General features: G+C 30.9%; 2 protein-coding genes across 2 annotated transcripts; both read left to right on the top strand.

The window, feature by feature from the left end:
• Positions 1-1,159: 1,159 nt before the first annotated feature.
• LOC113871814 lies at positions 1,160-7,278 on the top strand. The gene is made up of 11 exons (XM_027508916.1): positions 1,160-1,344; positions 1,450-1,527; positions 3,470-3,565; positions 3,683-3,758; positions 3,847-3,942; positions 4,079-4,152; positions 4,244-4,351; positions 4,433-4,570; positions 5,690-5,795; positions 6,000-6,205; positions 6,792-7,278. Exons 1-11 carry the CDS (start codon positions 1,276-1,278, stop codon positions 6,858-6,860), a joined length of 1,116 nt encoding a protein of 371 aa, XP_027364717.1. The 5' UTR covers positions 1,160-1,275; the 3' UTR covers positions 6,861-7,278.
• Positions 7,279-13,857: 6,579 nt separating this feature from the next.
• LOC113852812 (pentatricopeptide repeat-containing protein At1g51965, mitochondrial) lies at positions 13,858-16,991 on the top strand. The gene is made up of 2 exons (XM_027483186.1): positions 13,858-14,666; positions 14,931-16,991. Exons 1-2 carry the CDS (start codon positions 13,935-13,937, stop codon positions 16,134-16,136), a joined length of 1,938 nt encoding a protein of 645 aa, XP_027338987.1. The 5' UTR covers positions 13,858-13,934; the 3' UTR covers positions 16,137-16,991.
• The last annotated feature ends 408 nt before the right edge of the window (positions 16,992-17,399 follow it).

Genomic DNA, 17,399 nt, shown 5'->3' with positions numbered 1-17,399 from the left:
AAAAATATTTTAAATTTTCCAAAGAATTTTTTTTAACAATATAAATTGTATATTTTATAATAAGAAAAAAAGACAACATATTATTTGTATTTCATAAGAAAGGAACGTATATTTCACTCAATAAATAACTAAGTTGGCCACTCTAATTTATTCTTGTACTATAAATTCAAGTCCTCCTTGAACAAAAATGTTGGAGTTATTTATTTATTTTCACCGTAACTATGCATTGATGCAATCATACATGTTAATGGAGATTATTAATATAATAACGTGTGTAATTTGAGTTTGACTGGTATTATTTTTGTTGAAAAAGTTGCAATGTGAGAGAGGATATTGAAAGTGAAAACTATAATGAATGTAAAATGAGTTCAATTTCAAACAAAAGTAAAAACAACAAAAATGACAGTAATTATGGTAATGAAGTTCGATATTTGGTTATATCTCTTCTTGTTTATTTTAATGTAAGAAATAATAAAGTATTAACTTAAAGGTAAGACTTAAGTTGTTCCTGTGAGCATTGATAAGTAAAGGATATAGAGACAACACACGGAGAGTTAAATTATGGAACTAAAGATAAAGAAGTTGGAGTTGATTATACTTAATACTCAATATCATAATATTTTAAATACCACCTTAGATTATACTTTGGTTTAGAATTATCTTTTGAACACTATTTAATTTTTTAAAAACCTAATATTGTTTGCAACTATATACATGAAATAGCATTGAATAAATAAAAAAAGAGATTATGCACGTAAATAAACTAAATGGGGATTGGGGACATTTCAATCACATAAAATATGTGCTTCACCACTTTCTTTTGGACAAAATTTGAAGACTTCTAACATCATAAATAAATATTAAAATATATTTTTTATATAAAAAAGTGAATTTTAATAATTTTATAAAAATTTAAAATAAATTTAATTTTTTGAATAATACAATCACGATGAGCGGTGTAAGTCATGTTAAAACTTAATGGAGACTGAATAAAAATAAAGACGAATTTTAATATTTTATACTAATTAGGAATTAAAAAAAAAAAAACAGAAAGTGAATATAGTAATTTTACATGGAATATAAACATATTTAATTTTATAAAAATATGTCACGATGTCATAGGGCCTTTTATATTATGTATCACCTGATGACCCAAGAGATGTAAAGCCCAAACAAACACCTGTCTTCAGAATGCGATTGATTTTCCATCGTTGCGAGAAATAACAAAGCACGTAGCTGAAGTAGAACCTCTAGATCTCTTCCTCTCTCTCTCCGATGGAGTTTCACGTTTCCGTCATTTGGAGCCTGCTCGTCGTTTTCTCCCTCTTCTCTCCTCAAATTAGGGTACCTTTCTCTCTCTAAGCAATCTCTTGCGATCCCGTACGCACCTGATGGCGGTTTCGATCTAACAATTTTCTCTTTGCTTAATTCGGTTGTGTTTTGTCGCAGGGTGATGCTTCTGGATCCGTTTTCTTCTTCGATAGCTCCACTAATCAATTCATTCGCGCAAGATCATCAAACGATGAGGTTCAGATTCGTCTCTTAACTCGTTTCTGCATTTTATGTCCCCTTCCAATTCAACTTGTTGATCGATTTGAATTTCAGTTCTTTCTTTTAATTCTTATTTTTCAAACGCACTTCGTTTATGACAAGATAGAAAGGTGCAAAAATTTAAATGATATAAAATTTGAAATTCATTTTGAAATCTTAATTATTGCGACGCGACATTTAGGCCTAGTCGTGAATAAGAATTACACGTTACGGTTTGATATGTTGGAGAAGTTACACGTGACGAATGAATAGGAATTTTCAGTAGACGTGAGTACTGAATTGCAATATGTCAGCCCTGGAATTTTGTTCATTTGGCGGGTTCAGATGCTATGGCGTTAGTTATTATCTTTAAATTTACTGTTGTCAATGAAACAAATCCGTTTTCAATATTTTTTTTATATCGGTGAATAAAATGATTTTCTGTAAGGTCAGACTTCCGGGGTTTCGTTGCTAATTTATGATTGCAGGAGGAATTGGATTTTGAATTGGTAGTATCAAAGGCAATAAAGTTAGTGCACCGCTTGGTTCGGAAAAAGTTGACGTGGTTATAGGTTTGTGAAATTGCAGAACAATAGATGGAAATTGGGATTCTTTTTTGGGGTTTTGAGCAGTAGCATTGCTTTGGAACTTACTGTCAAACTGTAAATTCGGTGGCTAGTTTTGTGGTTGCAGTTTGGAGAAGAGAAATGAGGAGATATGTTGAAGCAGATCTTGGAAGAAAAAAAAAGACGAAAAGGAAATGTTTGTAATTAATCATTCATTATTTTCGGGAGGAATATATTTCATTGCTAGAGATATGGATTAATTAAAAGAATATGACATGTATTTGGATATTTTCCTTCAATTTAACAAAATTGGGTTATTATCATTATTATTGTTCACACACATGAATAGTTGAAGGGAATTCTACGAAGAAGAAATGGATAATGGGACCATTTTATCATTGAGTGAGAAGTATGAAATAAATCAGATTGATTTTTTTTATCAAAAGTACTATGTGAAATGAAATTTTTGGATTTTTTTCTCTTTCTCTATTCATATCTTATAAGTATAGCATTTGAATCAATAGAGAACGCTTTCTTCTGTGTTTGTATATGGGGGATGGAGAAAACATTTTGCACAAATTGACAAATTATTCATTTAATTGCAAACTCACATGTGCTTGGTGGTGCATAAATGAGAAATTTAAACAGGGGATTCCCCCTCTCTTGGAGTCCACTTCACTTTTCCTAGAAGCCAAAATTTCTGTGACTAAAACAAGGAGAAAATTGTTTTTACAAATTAACCACAAAAAGCACCCACTTGCGTAAACTACTGCTTTTTAAAAAAAAAAAATCTTTTAGATGATATATTAATTTATTGAAGTTTAAAATTTCTTTACATTCATCTTAAATTAAAAGCAAGGAAAAATTGCCATGCCTTAAATGAACTGGATTTTCTCTTTACATCAGTGCTCAGATGCCCTTTCTTGTATTAATAGAACCCATTTGAAACATTACCAATCAGACCAGTTAGTTAAATAGATTAATTGTGCTAGAGACATCCTCTGTTTGGTAAGAAATGGGGACGGAAAGAAAATATTGACATGTGAGAATGAAAACACAGGTAATGAAAATTTAAGCAGAAGAGAGTGTTTTTCTTCTCTTAATAATGTTGTTATGAATAAGTTTTGTAACTAAACTTTTCAGATGATATTTGAGGAGGACAAATTTCTACTTGAAATCAATAAAAGCTTATTTTATAGTCTTCTCTTCACTTTTGCTCATTTTGGGAAAGATTGATTTTATTGGAATTAAAGTTAAATATTGTATTTATTTTAATCTTTTTCCATGTTCCCCTTTAACAATATTGCTTCATTCTATTGTAATGTTAAATCAATAGTAACTAACTCACTGGGTGGCATTATTTCACTTTGCAGCAATCTTCGTTGTTGCTTCCGGAAATTGGTGCTGCTGCATCAATCTTGCTTGGTTTTGCACCTCCTTCCACCCTTTCAGCTGCCAGCTCATCCAAGGTCCTTGAAAGTTGAAATCATTAATGACATTCAATTTTTTCACTTCTGTATTTATGTTACATTACATCATACTTATATTATAGGTTTGATAGATGATGACGTTGTGTCTTTCTGCAGTTGAATGAAGTTTTGATTCCTAACCCATTCAAAAGGCCCCGTGCTGTATTTTTACTGGAAGTGAATGGAATTGATGGTCTGTGGCCTTGAATTAAGTATAATGATCAATTTGTAAACTATATTCTCTTTTTCATAAAGATAACATTAACGTGTTATGAATGCAGGTCTTGTAAAAATTGTCCAAGATAATGCAATGTTTGGCAATTCATTTTGGAGTACAAACATTCTTGGTTCAGACAAAGTTGACATTCAACTTCCAGGTGAGGCTTTAAAAGGTTCATAAGTTTAGAAAAGAAGGATACTAGATAAAAATGGTGCTAGGCACTACCTATGTGATTTTCATCTTAATTATTTGTGATGGGCTTCTCTTTTTACTTTTACTTTTAATTTATGCAGATGAAAATGATGTTTCTGTGGTTTCTTTGGATGAGCAATTGGAAGACTGGACTGACAAAGAAATTAGTGATTTTGTTAGTTTTGCTTTATATTATACATGTCTATGAGCTATTTCCATATCATTTGATTATCATTTTATATTTGAATTTGTTTTTGTTGCCGTAGTCATCTTTGATGGGTGGATCATATGCTCCTGATGCTCTTGAGCCTTTAAATGGAGTGCTTACCATTCCGTTGGCAAATGGTGCCTCAGTGAATCTCCAAATGTCAAAGGTATAATAAGGATTTTAAGGTATATTTTTCTACTTATATGTGAATGTGTTAATTGGGAGGGTTACATGTTTGTGTTTGCAGAGAGCAGAAAGGAAGTTTGTGATAGGTCTTGTGTCTCTCACTCAAAATGTCCAAAGGGCAATTCAAATGCATGATGATTTGTCACTGAGTACACAGAGTCCAGCTGAGTTGTTAATAGGATGCTTCAATGGCATTAAGGTGTGCAATGTTCTTCCCCTTGCTCTTTTTCTTATTCTTCCTTACTTTCTTCTTTTTCAATTTTTGAAAAGACTGCATTTACTAATAAGTTTGTTGGACATAATAATGTGGCAGAAGTGTCTCTATAGTCATGATAGAATATTTAACTTGACAATATTATTAGTCAAATGATTTGTGTATGTATGTTTGAAAGGAGTTTCCTTTTATGATTTGAAGGCAGGTTTGAGAACCTTGCTTGTATTCTTGATTCTCTAGCATTCCTGACTGTTCTTTTTGTCTTTCAAGTTTCAAGTTTCAATCTATGTTATGATTTTTTAAGTAAAGAAAAGCATTTTAAAAACAGAGTAAGTGAAACAGGGGCAAAGATAAGGTATCTTCAAGTGCTAAAAGAATAACTAAAACATAACAGAAGTAATGAAGTTAACTACAAATTCTGCAAGCTGCACAATTCTTTCACTTCTCAAAGATGGTTACTTCCTTCAAAAACATAACCCTGTCCCAAATCAAATTTAATTGAGTTACTACCTAAGATCATCCTGGTGATGGCATGTTTATTGCTTCAGTTAATCGTTTGTTCTTTCTTTTGGCTATAGAAAAGAAAATGATATTAGTCTTACATGGATCTTGTTATTTACTTATATTGGATTTTCTTAGGGCGTATTCTTTGTTTGTTTTATTGTCGTAGAATCTGGAATCTGATAAAATTGAAGTGACTATTAATTTTTTAAAATAAAAAGGAAATATTTAAAGAACACAATTTTCCTTTTGTGAGGTGAGCTTAAACTATGCTGACCTGAGTACTATCCATTATTATTGAATGTGCTTAAGTCATCCTTGTTCTTTCTCTACTCAAGCTGTGCTACCTGAGAAATTTTGCATCCTTTGTCCTGCCAAACAATCCTTTTTTAAATGCCTGATTAACACTTCGTTTCTATTTTGTTGTTAATGACATAATAATTGTATATAAATGCAAATTTTTGAAAGTAAAACAGTTCTTTGAATACATGGTATTGTTGATATTATATTGGTGTGGATACCAATAGTTTCTTTCTAATGCTTTTTCTCAATTAACGTGTATCAAAATTTAAGTCCATTGTCTTATTGATTAATATGGTGCAGGTTTTGCAAGAGGAATATGAAGATGAAAGTATTGCTCAGCATGGAGTCGAATTGCTACTTGCAACTTTGAAAAAGATATTTGGTTCATTGCAAGAAGCATACAAAGGTTAATTTTGTCAGGCTTAAATAATTGCTGTATGATTTTAAATTATAGCCTTACAATATTGGTGATGATTTGCTTTATTATAAAAAACCTAGTCAAATAGCTGTTGCAAACTCTGCTGATCTTTCATTGTTCAGATGTCAACTTTATTGGTCTGAAGTGTCAATTTGGTTTCTTTTAACATCTTTATGATCAATGACCGAGCAGGTCAAATTGTTGGAATTATCTACTCTCATTCGACCAATACTCAACAGTCAGGCAGGAAGTTTGATGTTATCTTTACTCCTCACCCTACTGCTCGATGGTTGGCAGAAACAAATGCAGTGAATTCAACATCTCCAGAAGTGGTGTTTGTTAGAAGAACCCTTGCTTGGGTAACCGGAATTATATTGCTCGTTTCAACTCTTATAGGGGTAAGTGTTGCTGAAATAATTATACCAGTAATATAACCTAAATGAAAAATGGAATCCGAAAAGAAAACCTTTTCTGTACGGTTTAAGATGTCTGTCTTAAGATCTAGCTAAGTATTGGAATGCGACAGAGGTTTTTCCATCAATTTCTGTCTTTTCACTTCTGTATTTATTTTGCCTTTATTTTTATTGAAGCGGGAGAGTAGCATATCTTAGCAACTACCATTTGAAAACTTATTCAGCAATGAAATTCTAGTGTCAGATTCTTGTAATGATTCTTTTGTTTGGACAATCGATGGATGAAAGTATTAGAATTAGTTTTAGTTGTTTTGAATAATCTTGTCTGCCTGTCCATCAAAATATGGTGTAAGGCATGCGGACATCCATAAATAGAAAAATTTTATGAAAAATATACATATTATATTAAAGTTTTAAAAGTATAATAAATACTTGTTTTTTCAATAAAATTATACTATAATCAGATGCTTATGTCGTGGTCGATAGTTAATGTTGATATTTGATGCATGATCTTATGCCACTCACAATGGAATCTGTGTGCATGATTACTAATTAATTTGTTTGCTGGCAGATATGTTACCTTATGAATATGCCACTCACAAGGGACACACTTCTGTATTCTAATGTCAAGCTTGATTAGGCATGGATGTGTAACAAGACAAAACATTTCAATCAACCAAGGAGGACCGGGCTGCCATTGAACCTTGTGATTGGGGTTTTTTTTTCTAGATGCCTCTAATCTATGTGCATGATTATATTTTTGTTGAAGCGTTAATTACTTGTGTTTAATGGATCGGTGTAGCCAAATTATTAGTAATATCAGGTATTGGAAACTAGTCCAATCAGAATGTGGGTCTAGAGAATGGGGAATTATCACACCGATGTTGTTTAAATGTGAAGTATGGATATTGTACCCCGTGTTCAATCAGGACGTAGATAGATGTGTGATTGTTCCAGTCATTTACAATAATGTGTTCCTTGTGGTTGACATTTTTTTATTGAAATAATTTTTAATTATACTGTAGTAAAATAATAAAACTTCAGAGGCTATTTTTGCCTTCCGTTGCCTTCCTGTTTTAAGATTTAAAGTAAATTTTATCATAAGAATGAAAATAATAATAGAAAAAAACAGAAGTCTATTTGAATTGAAATTTTTTAAATTAATATTCTTTGTTTATAAAGAAGTTGATTTAAATTGATTTTTTTTACATTTTAATTTATGTTTACATTGACTTCTTTTTTTTTTTTAAAGATTTTTTATGTTTTCTATAGGAAAATTGATTTAAATCAAAATTTGTTAGCTCTTGTCAATTTTTAATAATCAATTTTACGTGGAAGTGGATTCCAATTGACTTTGGACAATTGATTTTGATTTGAATGAATTTATAACACCGCGGCAGTGAATGTTCATGCGCATTGTGTCATGGTAGCTAGAAAAATATGTGGATCTGTAGTATGTAATGATTTGAAATCTGAGGGACCTTTGCCTGCAAACTTAGATCTCAATATTTCAGGTTGATTATTTCCCTCTCTGTCATCTATGTAATGATTAGTTACTAATATGTTATGAACTAAGGTTATTTTTTTGTCTTTATTCTGAGCAGGGGTACTTAGCACCGCAAATTTAGCACCTCAAATCTAGAGCCTAAAGAAAGTTCCTTACCCTTCCCAACGGGGGTTGACATTCCTAAGGGCTTGGGAGTCCTAGGCTTCTTTTTTAAAGGTTTCTTAGGTAGTATCCATGGGCCAAATTTTTCCTCGTCCTCTAATTGCTTAGTCACCTAAGTGTTTTGGCTCCCTTGGTCAAGTTGGACTTCTGTATTAATAGGCCTTTCTGCATACTCAGTCATGGGGGTGCAGGGGTTATCTTTAGAAGCTAAGATCTTATCTATGCAGGACTCCATCCTATGATCAAATTTACCATACTGAAAACAAATCAGGTGTAAACCCTTATATTTAACTTTAAATTCTTGACTTAGAACCTTGAAAGAAGGTATTAATTTTTTATTTAAGTCTAACTCAACACATATTCTAGCAAATTTGCATCTAGACAATAGGGAAGTATGGAATCAATTTTTAACAGTGTTCCCAAGCAAGTACCTACTTGCCAAAGGAATTTTCTATTATACAACTCAAGGGGAAGATCAAGAATTCTAACCCAAGCGATTATTTTTCCAAGACTATATTCTTTAAGTCTAAAAAAAGGTTTTCAGCATTGAACAAGAAAATGATCTAATATTAGCCACAGACCTTTAAATAAGGTGAATTTATGATCTTCAATGTTATCAAATTTAACAAGAAAAAAATTATTGTTTAAATCTAAAATTTTAAGATTCCTATTTCCTCCCCCTCCCCTCCCTATATTCGTTAGCTTTTGGTTAAAGAAATTGAAGCTAATAGATTTACCCAAAAGTTTAATGATTAGGTTTAATTTCCAGGGATTACACCAAGATTAATAGTCTTCTAGGGAAATCTTGAGCTCAAGGCAAATGATTTGAACTTGATTACTAACATCTGACTTTTTAAAAATGGCATCTTCAGGTTCCAGAGGAAGATTAAACTCCTCTAGAACCGATTTGATAATTTCCTCATTATCTAGAACCAGATCTATGGTATTATCAGCTAACACTTTGTCCTTATATTACATGCATCTAGGGGATTTAGGGAAAGAAAGCAGTTGATTTGTAGGACCCTCGGTGACGCTATCTTCTTGCATGCAGGAGTTGAGGTCCTCTATAACTGGATCTAGGTTCATCTTTACTTTCTTGGTGCTACGAACCATCAAGTCAATCTCCTCAATTGAATGTTTTTCTTGATCTAGTTGGTCCATGCCTTGTATGCTCCTCTCACCAGAAGGGATCTAAGGAAGAGCCCTTTCCTTACATTGGCAAAAGTCATCAGGATGTTGAAGTCACTTAGTCGCCGCAAGGGAATTAGGGTTAAAGAAAACCCTTCCCAACCGAAATGTTATTTTCTCTCTTCACGAAAGATCGGGAATTTACGCAACCCTTACCATAATTATAATTTTTATCTAATAAAACAAGTAACATGACATTTTATATCAACTTAAAATTTGGTTTGTTTTAATTTTGTATAATTTTAAAATAATTTATTATTTAAATTATTATATATTACAAACATTATTTATTTATTACTGTTATAATTCTAATTAAATCATCAAACCTTAAATTAATACCTTTACAAAGTAAATCAATCTAATTTTAAAAACATTAATAAATTTAGTGTCACTTAAGGTAAATGCATTTGTCTAGAGGGAAGGGCAGATATAAAGGGGTAGCCAAAAATATATTTTAATGCATTTTTTACATATATTTAAAATTTATTTATGATAAATATATTATTAAAAAAATAAATACAATATATTTCATAATCATTTACTAAAAAATTTTAACTAATTTTAATTATGTTAATCTTATACATATACATAATTATATTATTAAATTATATAATTTTAAAAAATCTATCTGTTTACTTATACATATGTGCATATAGATCGGTAAATGTGTAGTTTTTTTAAATTATTTTAAAAGAGAAAAATGATCTCACCCTTACTCATGAATTTATCTCTATCTTAAATTACAAAGCGTTAAAGTGTGTCTGATAGCACAACTTAATTTAATATTTATTTTATAACTTTCATAATAATTTATGTTATAAATTTAATAATAAAATTTATTTAAATAAATTATTTTAATATATTATAATAGAAAACTAATTTAAATAAGTTAAAAAGAGATTATAAAATTATAAATTACCGCCTTGATTTAAATTTTTTTAACATAATACATCAATTATTTCTAATGAGGAGTCTTTTCCCTTTTATTTTCTCTTATAAAAAGAGGACATGGTGGCACTGAGCTTTGTATTATAGTCATTCCACAAAATCTAATCCAAGAATTAATCACAAAGTCTTTACTTAAAAACACAGCATGCTAGAGTTTTAGAACACAAATGCAGTTATTTTCCTTTCATAGTTAACTGAAAGATATCTAATTTCCAAGAAGTTAAGATTTGAGAACAAGTTATTACTCGCCAACCAATAAAATGCCACTTTGTACCATAGGTAAATTTGTACATTAATTCCCATTACTTAGTAGTAAGAAACTGTATTAATGATAAAGAATTCACATCTATATATGTATAATTAATACACTACATTGATTCCTTTCTGTCTAGGTATATAAATCATATCTTTCATTATGAATTCCAATGTTAATTCAATTATGATTTTCTTGTAGAATCATGAGCTTGAACTGGTTGAGTGATTATATTATAATAATTAATTTAAATTTATATTTGAATCTTTAATTTTGATAAATCATAATAAAAAAACCTTTTATATTTGTCTTAATTATAGTTTTGAATATTTTAGAATTTTTGTTTTGTGATTTAAAAAATTTATTTAGTTAATCCTATTTAAAATAATAAAACATTTACTCTTTTTAAACTTAATCATTTTAAAACTCACGCACTACATTTTAATTTTTTTATTTAAAAATATGTCTTCAGTTATGAATACAATCATTTTTAAGAGCTATTTTTTTAAAAAATATTCTTAGTATTTATCCTCTTTCTCGTTAGGTAATGTTACTTTTTATAGTTTTAACATGATTGTATATTTTTAAATGTCTGATATTGATATATTATATTTATTATAATCTCAATCAATCTTAAATTAAATTTGATTTCAAAAATTTTAATATGGTATTTTGATTTTTATAGTTTTCTTTTTATTTATTGTTATTAAATATAGTACAATATTATTTGCTAATAATAAAAATACGTATTAATTTATTTAATATTTTTGTTTATAATTTTTTATATTAAAGAAAATAAGTGTGCCATGATGAAAAAATAAAAAATTTAAAATAGTTTTTTTTCTAGCACGTGTCAAGACACAATAAATTTTATGGAGAACAATTTTTTAATGAAAATAATTCGCAGGATAGATAACTTTGAATGAAAATTTTTTATTTATTAATTTCTTAACGTAACTGAATTTAAAATGTGTAAAAGAATTTAGATAGTTGATGATAATATAAATCTGTTATCTAATAAAAAATTGCACTACTTGAATTATAATCTTTATCTCAAACTCGGATTCAGTTATTTGGATCATATTTTAACGTTATCTTTATCTAAATAAGTTGAAAAGTTGTTATTACGCGTTTGAAGGTATATATATACATGTATATATAATACGAACTCAGATCCATAAGTGAAATCGTTGATTTTGATTCTAGATAAGCCTAACTTTGGAGCGAGATGAGCAAAGATGATCTGTGGGCGAACCTTCACTCTGATTTGTTGAATCAAATTGTCAAGTACATACATTCTTACGAGGATTACGCTCGACTTCGTCTTGTTTGTAAATCGTGGAGTTTAACTCTTGCAAGGACTCCGGAGCAGAAATATCCATGGCTAGTGTTGTTACCTTCAGAAAATTCTATTGAAACTCTTAGCAAGACTTCGTCTTGTTGAATAAAATAGACATACTTTCACCAACTATTTTTCTTCCTAAGCCTTCCAATTTTTTAAACTATAATATATTTTAATTAATTGACAGTATAGAAATTTTTATATTTTAATTTCATTAACACTGCGATAAATAAATTACCAACATATGTTATCCATCAAGATATTAGACTGTTATTATATTTTAAATAAGTTAAAAAGAGGTTATAAAATTATAAATTACCTCTCCTTGATTGAAACTTCTTTTTAACATAATACATCAACTATTTCTAATGAGGAGCCTTTTCCCTTTTCCCTTTTCCCTTTTCCCTTTTCTCATTTCTTACACAATGAGAGGACATGGTGGCACTGAACTTTATATTATAGATGAACACAACCACAATTAATTGGAATTTCAATATTGGGCCCAAAGCATTTAAAAATTAGCATGGATATAATCATTCCAAAAATTGATCACACACTCTTTACTCAAAAACACAGCAGGCTAAAATTTTAGAACACAAATCCAGTTATTTTTCTTTTACAGTTAACAGAAATATATATATATATATATATATATATATATATATATTATAGTGACACTTTAATAATTTCAATATATAAAAATATTAATATTTATTTAATGATTTAATTTTGAGAAAGAACCCAACAGTTTTTTTAGCAACTAAATTAGATCACGTGATCTTTTTCAAGGACAAGCTAAATCATTATTTTAGGGAATTTAAAAAATTATGGAAGTATCATTTTAATTAATTAAAGTGACATATAATTACTTTTTTCAATTTAAATAGGATTTTATTGACAGGAACTAATGTGTCTCAAGAAAGTATACAGTGTTGAAAAGTTATTTTTTTTTAGAATAAATTGAATCAAGTTATTTTTTCTGTTCAACTTCAGTCTTTACACTCTTTTTAAAGATAAATTAAATTAAATTAAAAAAAAAAGAAAGAAAACCAACAAATGAAAAGTTCAATTGCTAAGGGGTATCTGATTTTCCATTTCAAGCAAAATTTATATCAGTTCATGGTCGAAGAAATATTTTTAAAATATGGCTTTAGTGGTGAAAGTTCAATTGTTAGGTTCATTAAGTTCAATTGCTAAGGGGTATCTGCTAACTTTTAAACTTGAATTTGTTGTTGTTCAAACTGATATTCAATGAAATATAATTCTCTAGTGTTTTTAATATAGCCCTTAAAACCATTAACCATCGATAATGTGATATATGATCAATAGCAACATTTAGCTTGCAGTAGATCATGCTTAAGAATTACTTGAACAGCATTTAGGACTCAAGGCTTTAAAATAAAATATTTTTGTAAAATTTTTCAATTCAAAATATATACGTAATATCTTATTTTTTTTATTTTTACATAAAAAACTATAAAAAAGAAATGAATTTAATAATTTATGCATCATTACAATTTTACGACAATTTTGCAAAACAATATGGTGAAATGAATTTTTAAATATTTAAGTTAAGTAACATCACAAGGGTTTTGAAAATTATGTTTTTATTTATATTTCCCTATTTGTTGTTAAGAATTTAATTTTAATATATTAATATAAATTTTGATAAATTTTACTATTTTATATAAACTGTCTTTTTATATGTAAAACAATTATTACTATTAATTTTATATTAAATATATATAATAGACAATATAGGTTAATAATTTATTTTAAAAAAATATAAATAATTTTTATCGTGTTATATTTTTATTTTAAAAATAAAAAATAAAAATATTCTTAATTTTTAGTATATTAAACTAATTATAATATTTAATTTAAAAATAATATATAATGTGTTTTTAAGTTTATAAATACTACGTCGAGCACTATAAATTTTTTTTTCTAATAATTATAAATGTAATTTTAAAGATAATTATTATAAAAATTAATAATTGTTAATGATATTAATAACTATAATGTAAAAGTAATAATAAATATTAATCAATATTTTTAGTTAAATAATTGAAAGTAAAAAATGTAATTACTGAATTTTTGCCGTATATTTTAATATAATCTAACTTGTTTTCTAGGAAAAAAACAGTTTTACTTTTATCATTTTTTAATTAGGATTTTAGCCAGACAAAAAATTGGTGAGAGTATATTTTAATTAAATTTTCATTAAAATAAAAATATTTTGAAAAATACAGAAAACCTGCACTTCGGAAGAGGAGGGAAGCAATAGCATTGAGCTTCTTGCCGGCTGAACATCATGAAGGCCCATCACTTCCATCTCCGACGGCACTTCGGCACCAAGTACACCGCCAAGATCACGTCAACATCCCCCACTGGCCGCTCTCTTGCCGCCGAGGTAACTCCGCCACCGCCACTCCCATACGACGTAAGAGGGTACCTTCTCCCCCGTCGCGACCTCATCTGCAAAGCCACCCAAATCCTCCTCTCTTTCTCTTCCCCCTCATTCTCCGACCCTTTCTCCGACCTCTCCGATTACCTCGAATCCCTCTCCCTCTCCCTCACTCCTCTCGAAGCCTCTGAAATCCTCAAAGCCCTTAAAAGCCCTTCTCTGGCCCTTAAATTCTTCCACTTTTGCCCCTCCCTTTCCCCCAAATTCCGCCACGAGTCCTTCACCTACAACCGTCTCTTCCTCATTCTCTCTAAATCCACCAATCCCCTACGCTTCGACCAAGTTCGCTCCCTCCTCGACCACATGCACCGCCACGGCGTTCGCGGCTCCATCTCCACCGTTAACATCCTCATCGGCTTCTTCGGCAACGGCGAAGACTTGCAACGATGCGTTGACTTGGTCAAGAAATGGGACCTCAGCCTCAATGCTTATACCTTCAAATGCTTGCTTCAGGCTTATTTGAGGTCCCATGATTCTTCCAATGCCTTTCGAATCTATTTGGATATGCATCGCCGCGGGTATAAGTTGGACATTTTTGGGTACAACATGCTTTTGGATGCTTTGGCCAAGGATGACAAGGTTTGCAGTTGCAATGCATTCTTCTTGCTTTCTGATTTTTCCAATTGTTTGGATTACTCTAACACCCTTTTGGATAAAGTTTAATTATTTAGTGCCAGTTCAGTGCAAACGTGTAGCTTAGTTTGTTGGGTTGGATTTGGTGTTAGTGGGGCATTTCAATTTTTTAAATTATTTTTCCATGCAGGCAGGCTCCAGGAGAGGTTTGTGTGGAGAGATTGATGAACATCTAATTGAGTTAATGGCTTATGTTCATTGTTTTGGCAGGTGGATAAAGCATACAAAGTTTTTGAGGATATGAAGCGGAGGCATTGTGAGCCTGATGTGTTCACTTACACCATTATGATCAGAATGACTGGGAAATCTGGCAAAACTGATGAGTCGCTGGCACTTTTTCAGGTGATGTTAGCCAAGGGCTGTATTCCTAATTTGATTGCTTATAATACAATGATTGAGGCACTTGCCAAGGGTCGGATGGTTGACAAGGCCATCATGCTTTTCTCGAAGATGGTGGAGAATGATTGTCAGCCTAATGAATTTACGTACAGTGTGCTTTTGAACCTTCTGGTTGCCGAAGGGCAGCTTAATAAGCTTGATGATATTGTGGAGTTGTCAAAGAAATATATGAATAAGCAGATATATGCATATTTTGTTAGGACATTAAGCAAATTGGGTCATGCTTCTGAAGCACATAGGTTGTTTTGCAACATGTGGAACATCCATGACAAGGGTGATAGAGATGCCTACATGTCCATGTTGGAGAGTTTATGCAGTGCTGGTAAAATGACAGAAGCTATAGACCTTCTGAATAAAATTCATGAAAAGGGTATAACAACTGATACTTTCATGTACAATACAGTATTCACAGCTCTTGGCAGGTTGAAACAAATATCACATATTTATGATCTTTATGAACAGATGAAACAAGATGGCCCTCTGCCCGACATATTTACATACAATATTCTGATCTCCAGCTTTGGCAGGGCTGGGAGAGTTGACAGTGCTGTTAAAATATTTGAAGAACTAGAGAATAGCAATTGTAAGCCTGATGTTGTTTCCTATAACTGTTTGATCAATTGCCTAGGAAAGAATGGGGATGTTGATGAAGCTCACATGAGATTTAAAGAGATGCAAGAGAAGGGATTAAATCCTGATGTTGTTACTTATAGTACACTTATTGAGTGCTTTGGCAAGACAGATAAAGTTGAAATGGCGTGTAGGCTGTTCGACGAAATGCTTGCTGAAGAATGCACTCCTAACTTAGTCACGTATAATATTTTGCTTGACTGTCTTGAAAGGTGTGGAAGAACAGCTGAGGCAGTGGACCTTTATGCAAAACTTAAGCGGCAAGGATTAACACCAGATTCAATTACATATGCAGTTCTTGAACGTTTGCAAAGCGGGGGACATGGGAGGTTGAGATTTCGCAGGCAGAACCCAATTACAGGCTGGGTTGTTAGCCCTTTAAGATGACATGGAAAACAAAATAATTGTTGACTTGTTGTACATCCATATCAGGAAGAGACTGTTTGGAAGTAGGTTTTCTCAGGATTCTTCTAATTTTTTTAATCTATAGCTGTGTAGCTGAGATAAAGCATTTTGTGATTATGGCCATCTGATGAACTTCGTTACAACCAGATGTACTGCTTCAAAGGCTGCTGCTATAGCACGTTCCAGAAGTGATAGACATGCATGTTTGTTGGGTGACAAACTCAAGTTTTCCTGCATTGGATTTTGGGAGTTTGATGAAGAGGGGTATCGTTTTTTTCTGTTATGAATCTCTTATAGATTCTGATGACGAGGGGTATCGTTTCTTTCTGTTATGAATCTCTCCTTATAGATTCTGATACTTCATTCCCTAACAGAGTTGGTAGCAAGCTTATACAAGATACGTCATCTTAGGCAGGGTTTCCCATTTTCTGACCTTGCAAATTGTGGGAAAAATACAAGTTAGTAATTTCTTACAAGGTGATGCTAATGAGTGCCCTATGAATACTAGTTAAGAAATCAATAAATAGAAAAAATCCATTAGAAATCACAATGGATAGACATTGAAAATCACAATGGGAGTGTATTGGTAACACTTCCTCATTAAAGCTTTTCAATTTTTCTTAATTAGCATTCTCCTTTCTTATGTAAAATTAATCCTTTCTTACATGAAAGATCAATAATTTTTCCTTATTTTTTATATTGGTGATCTCTAGGCTTCTAGTCATATGCACTGATGATGTATTTAATTCAGAAGCTGATAGCTCACATTCTTGGAGCATAGTTTTTTCCCCCTTAGATTGAGGATGGTATTGGAATGCAAGGAACTGAGATGAAATATTCCCCCATTTTATTGTCTGCTCTTTATCCTTTCCGAGATTGCTTTCTTAACTTAGACAAGTTCATTTATTGTTCTATGCCAATCGTTCGGATAATTTTTTAACCATCTAGTGTTCAGCATTTAAGTATTAAAGGGCACCACTTGGAAGAAACTGCAGCTGTAAGACCTTTTACTTTTCTAGTATTGCTCGTGTACTGAGTGCTTATTTATGCCAAACTTAAATTCCACATTTCCTTAGCAGTTTCTTCTCTGTTCCTGAGTTTCTGAAGACTTACCGAAATTCGTTGGATGTGGAAATTTAGGAGATTTACATTACGCGCAACTACAAACAACGATTTTTCTTTCAAATACCGCAGGACTAGTTTTGTCATAAGCCAAATAAAGTATTTTCTGTCAAAAAGATTACA

The sequence above is a fragment of the Abrus precatorius genome, unplaced genomic scaffold (genome assembly GCF_003935025.1).
Source record: "Abrus precatorius isolate BTA unplaced genomic scaffold, Abrus_2018 Scaffold10, whole genome shotgun sequence".
In the NCBI taxonomy this organism is placed as follows: Eukaryota; Viridiplantae; Streptophyta; class Magnoliopsida; order Fabales; family Fabaceae; genus Abrus; species Abrus precatorius.
This window is presented reverse-complemented; position numbering and strand designations above follow the sequence as displayed.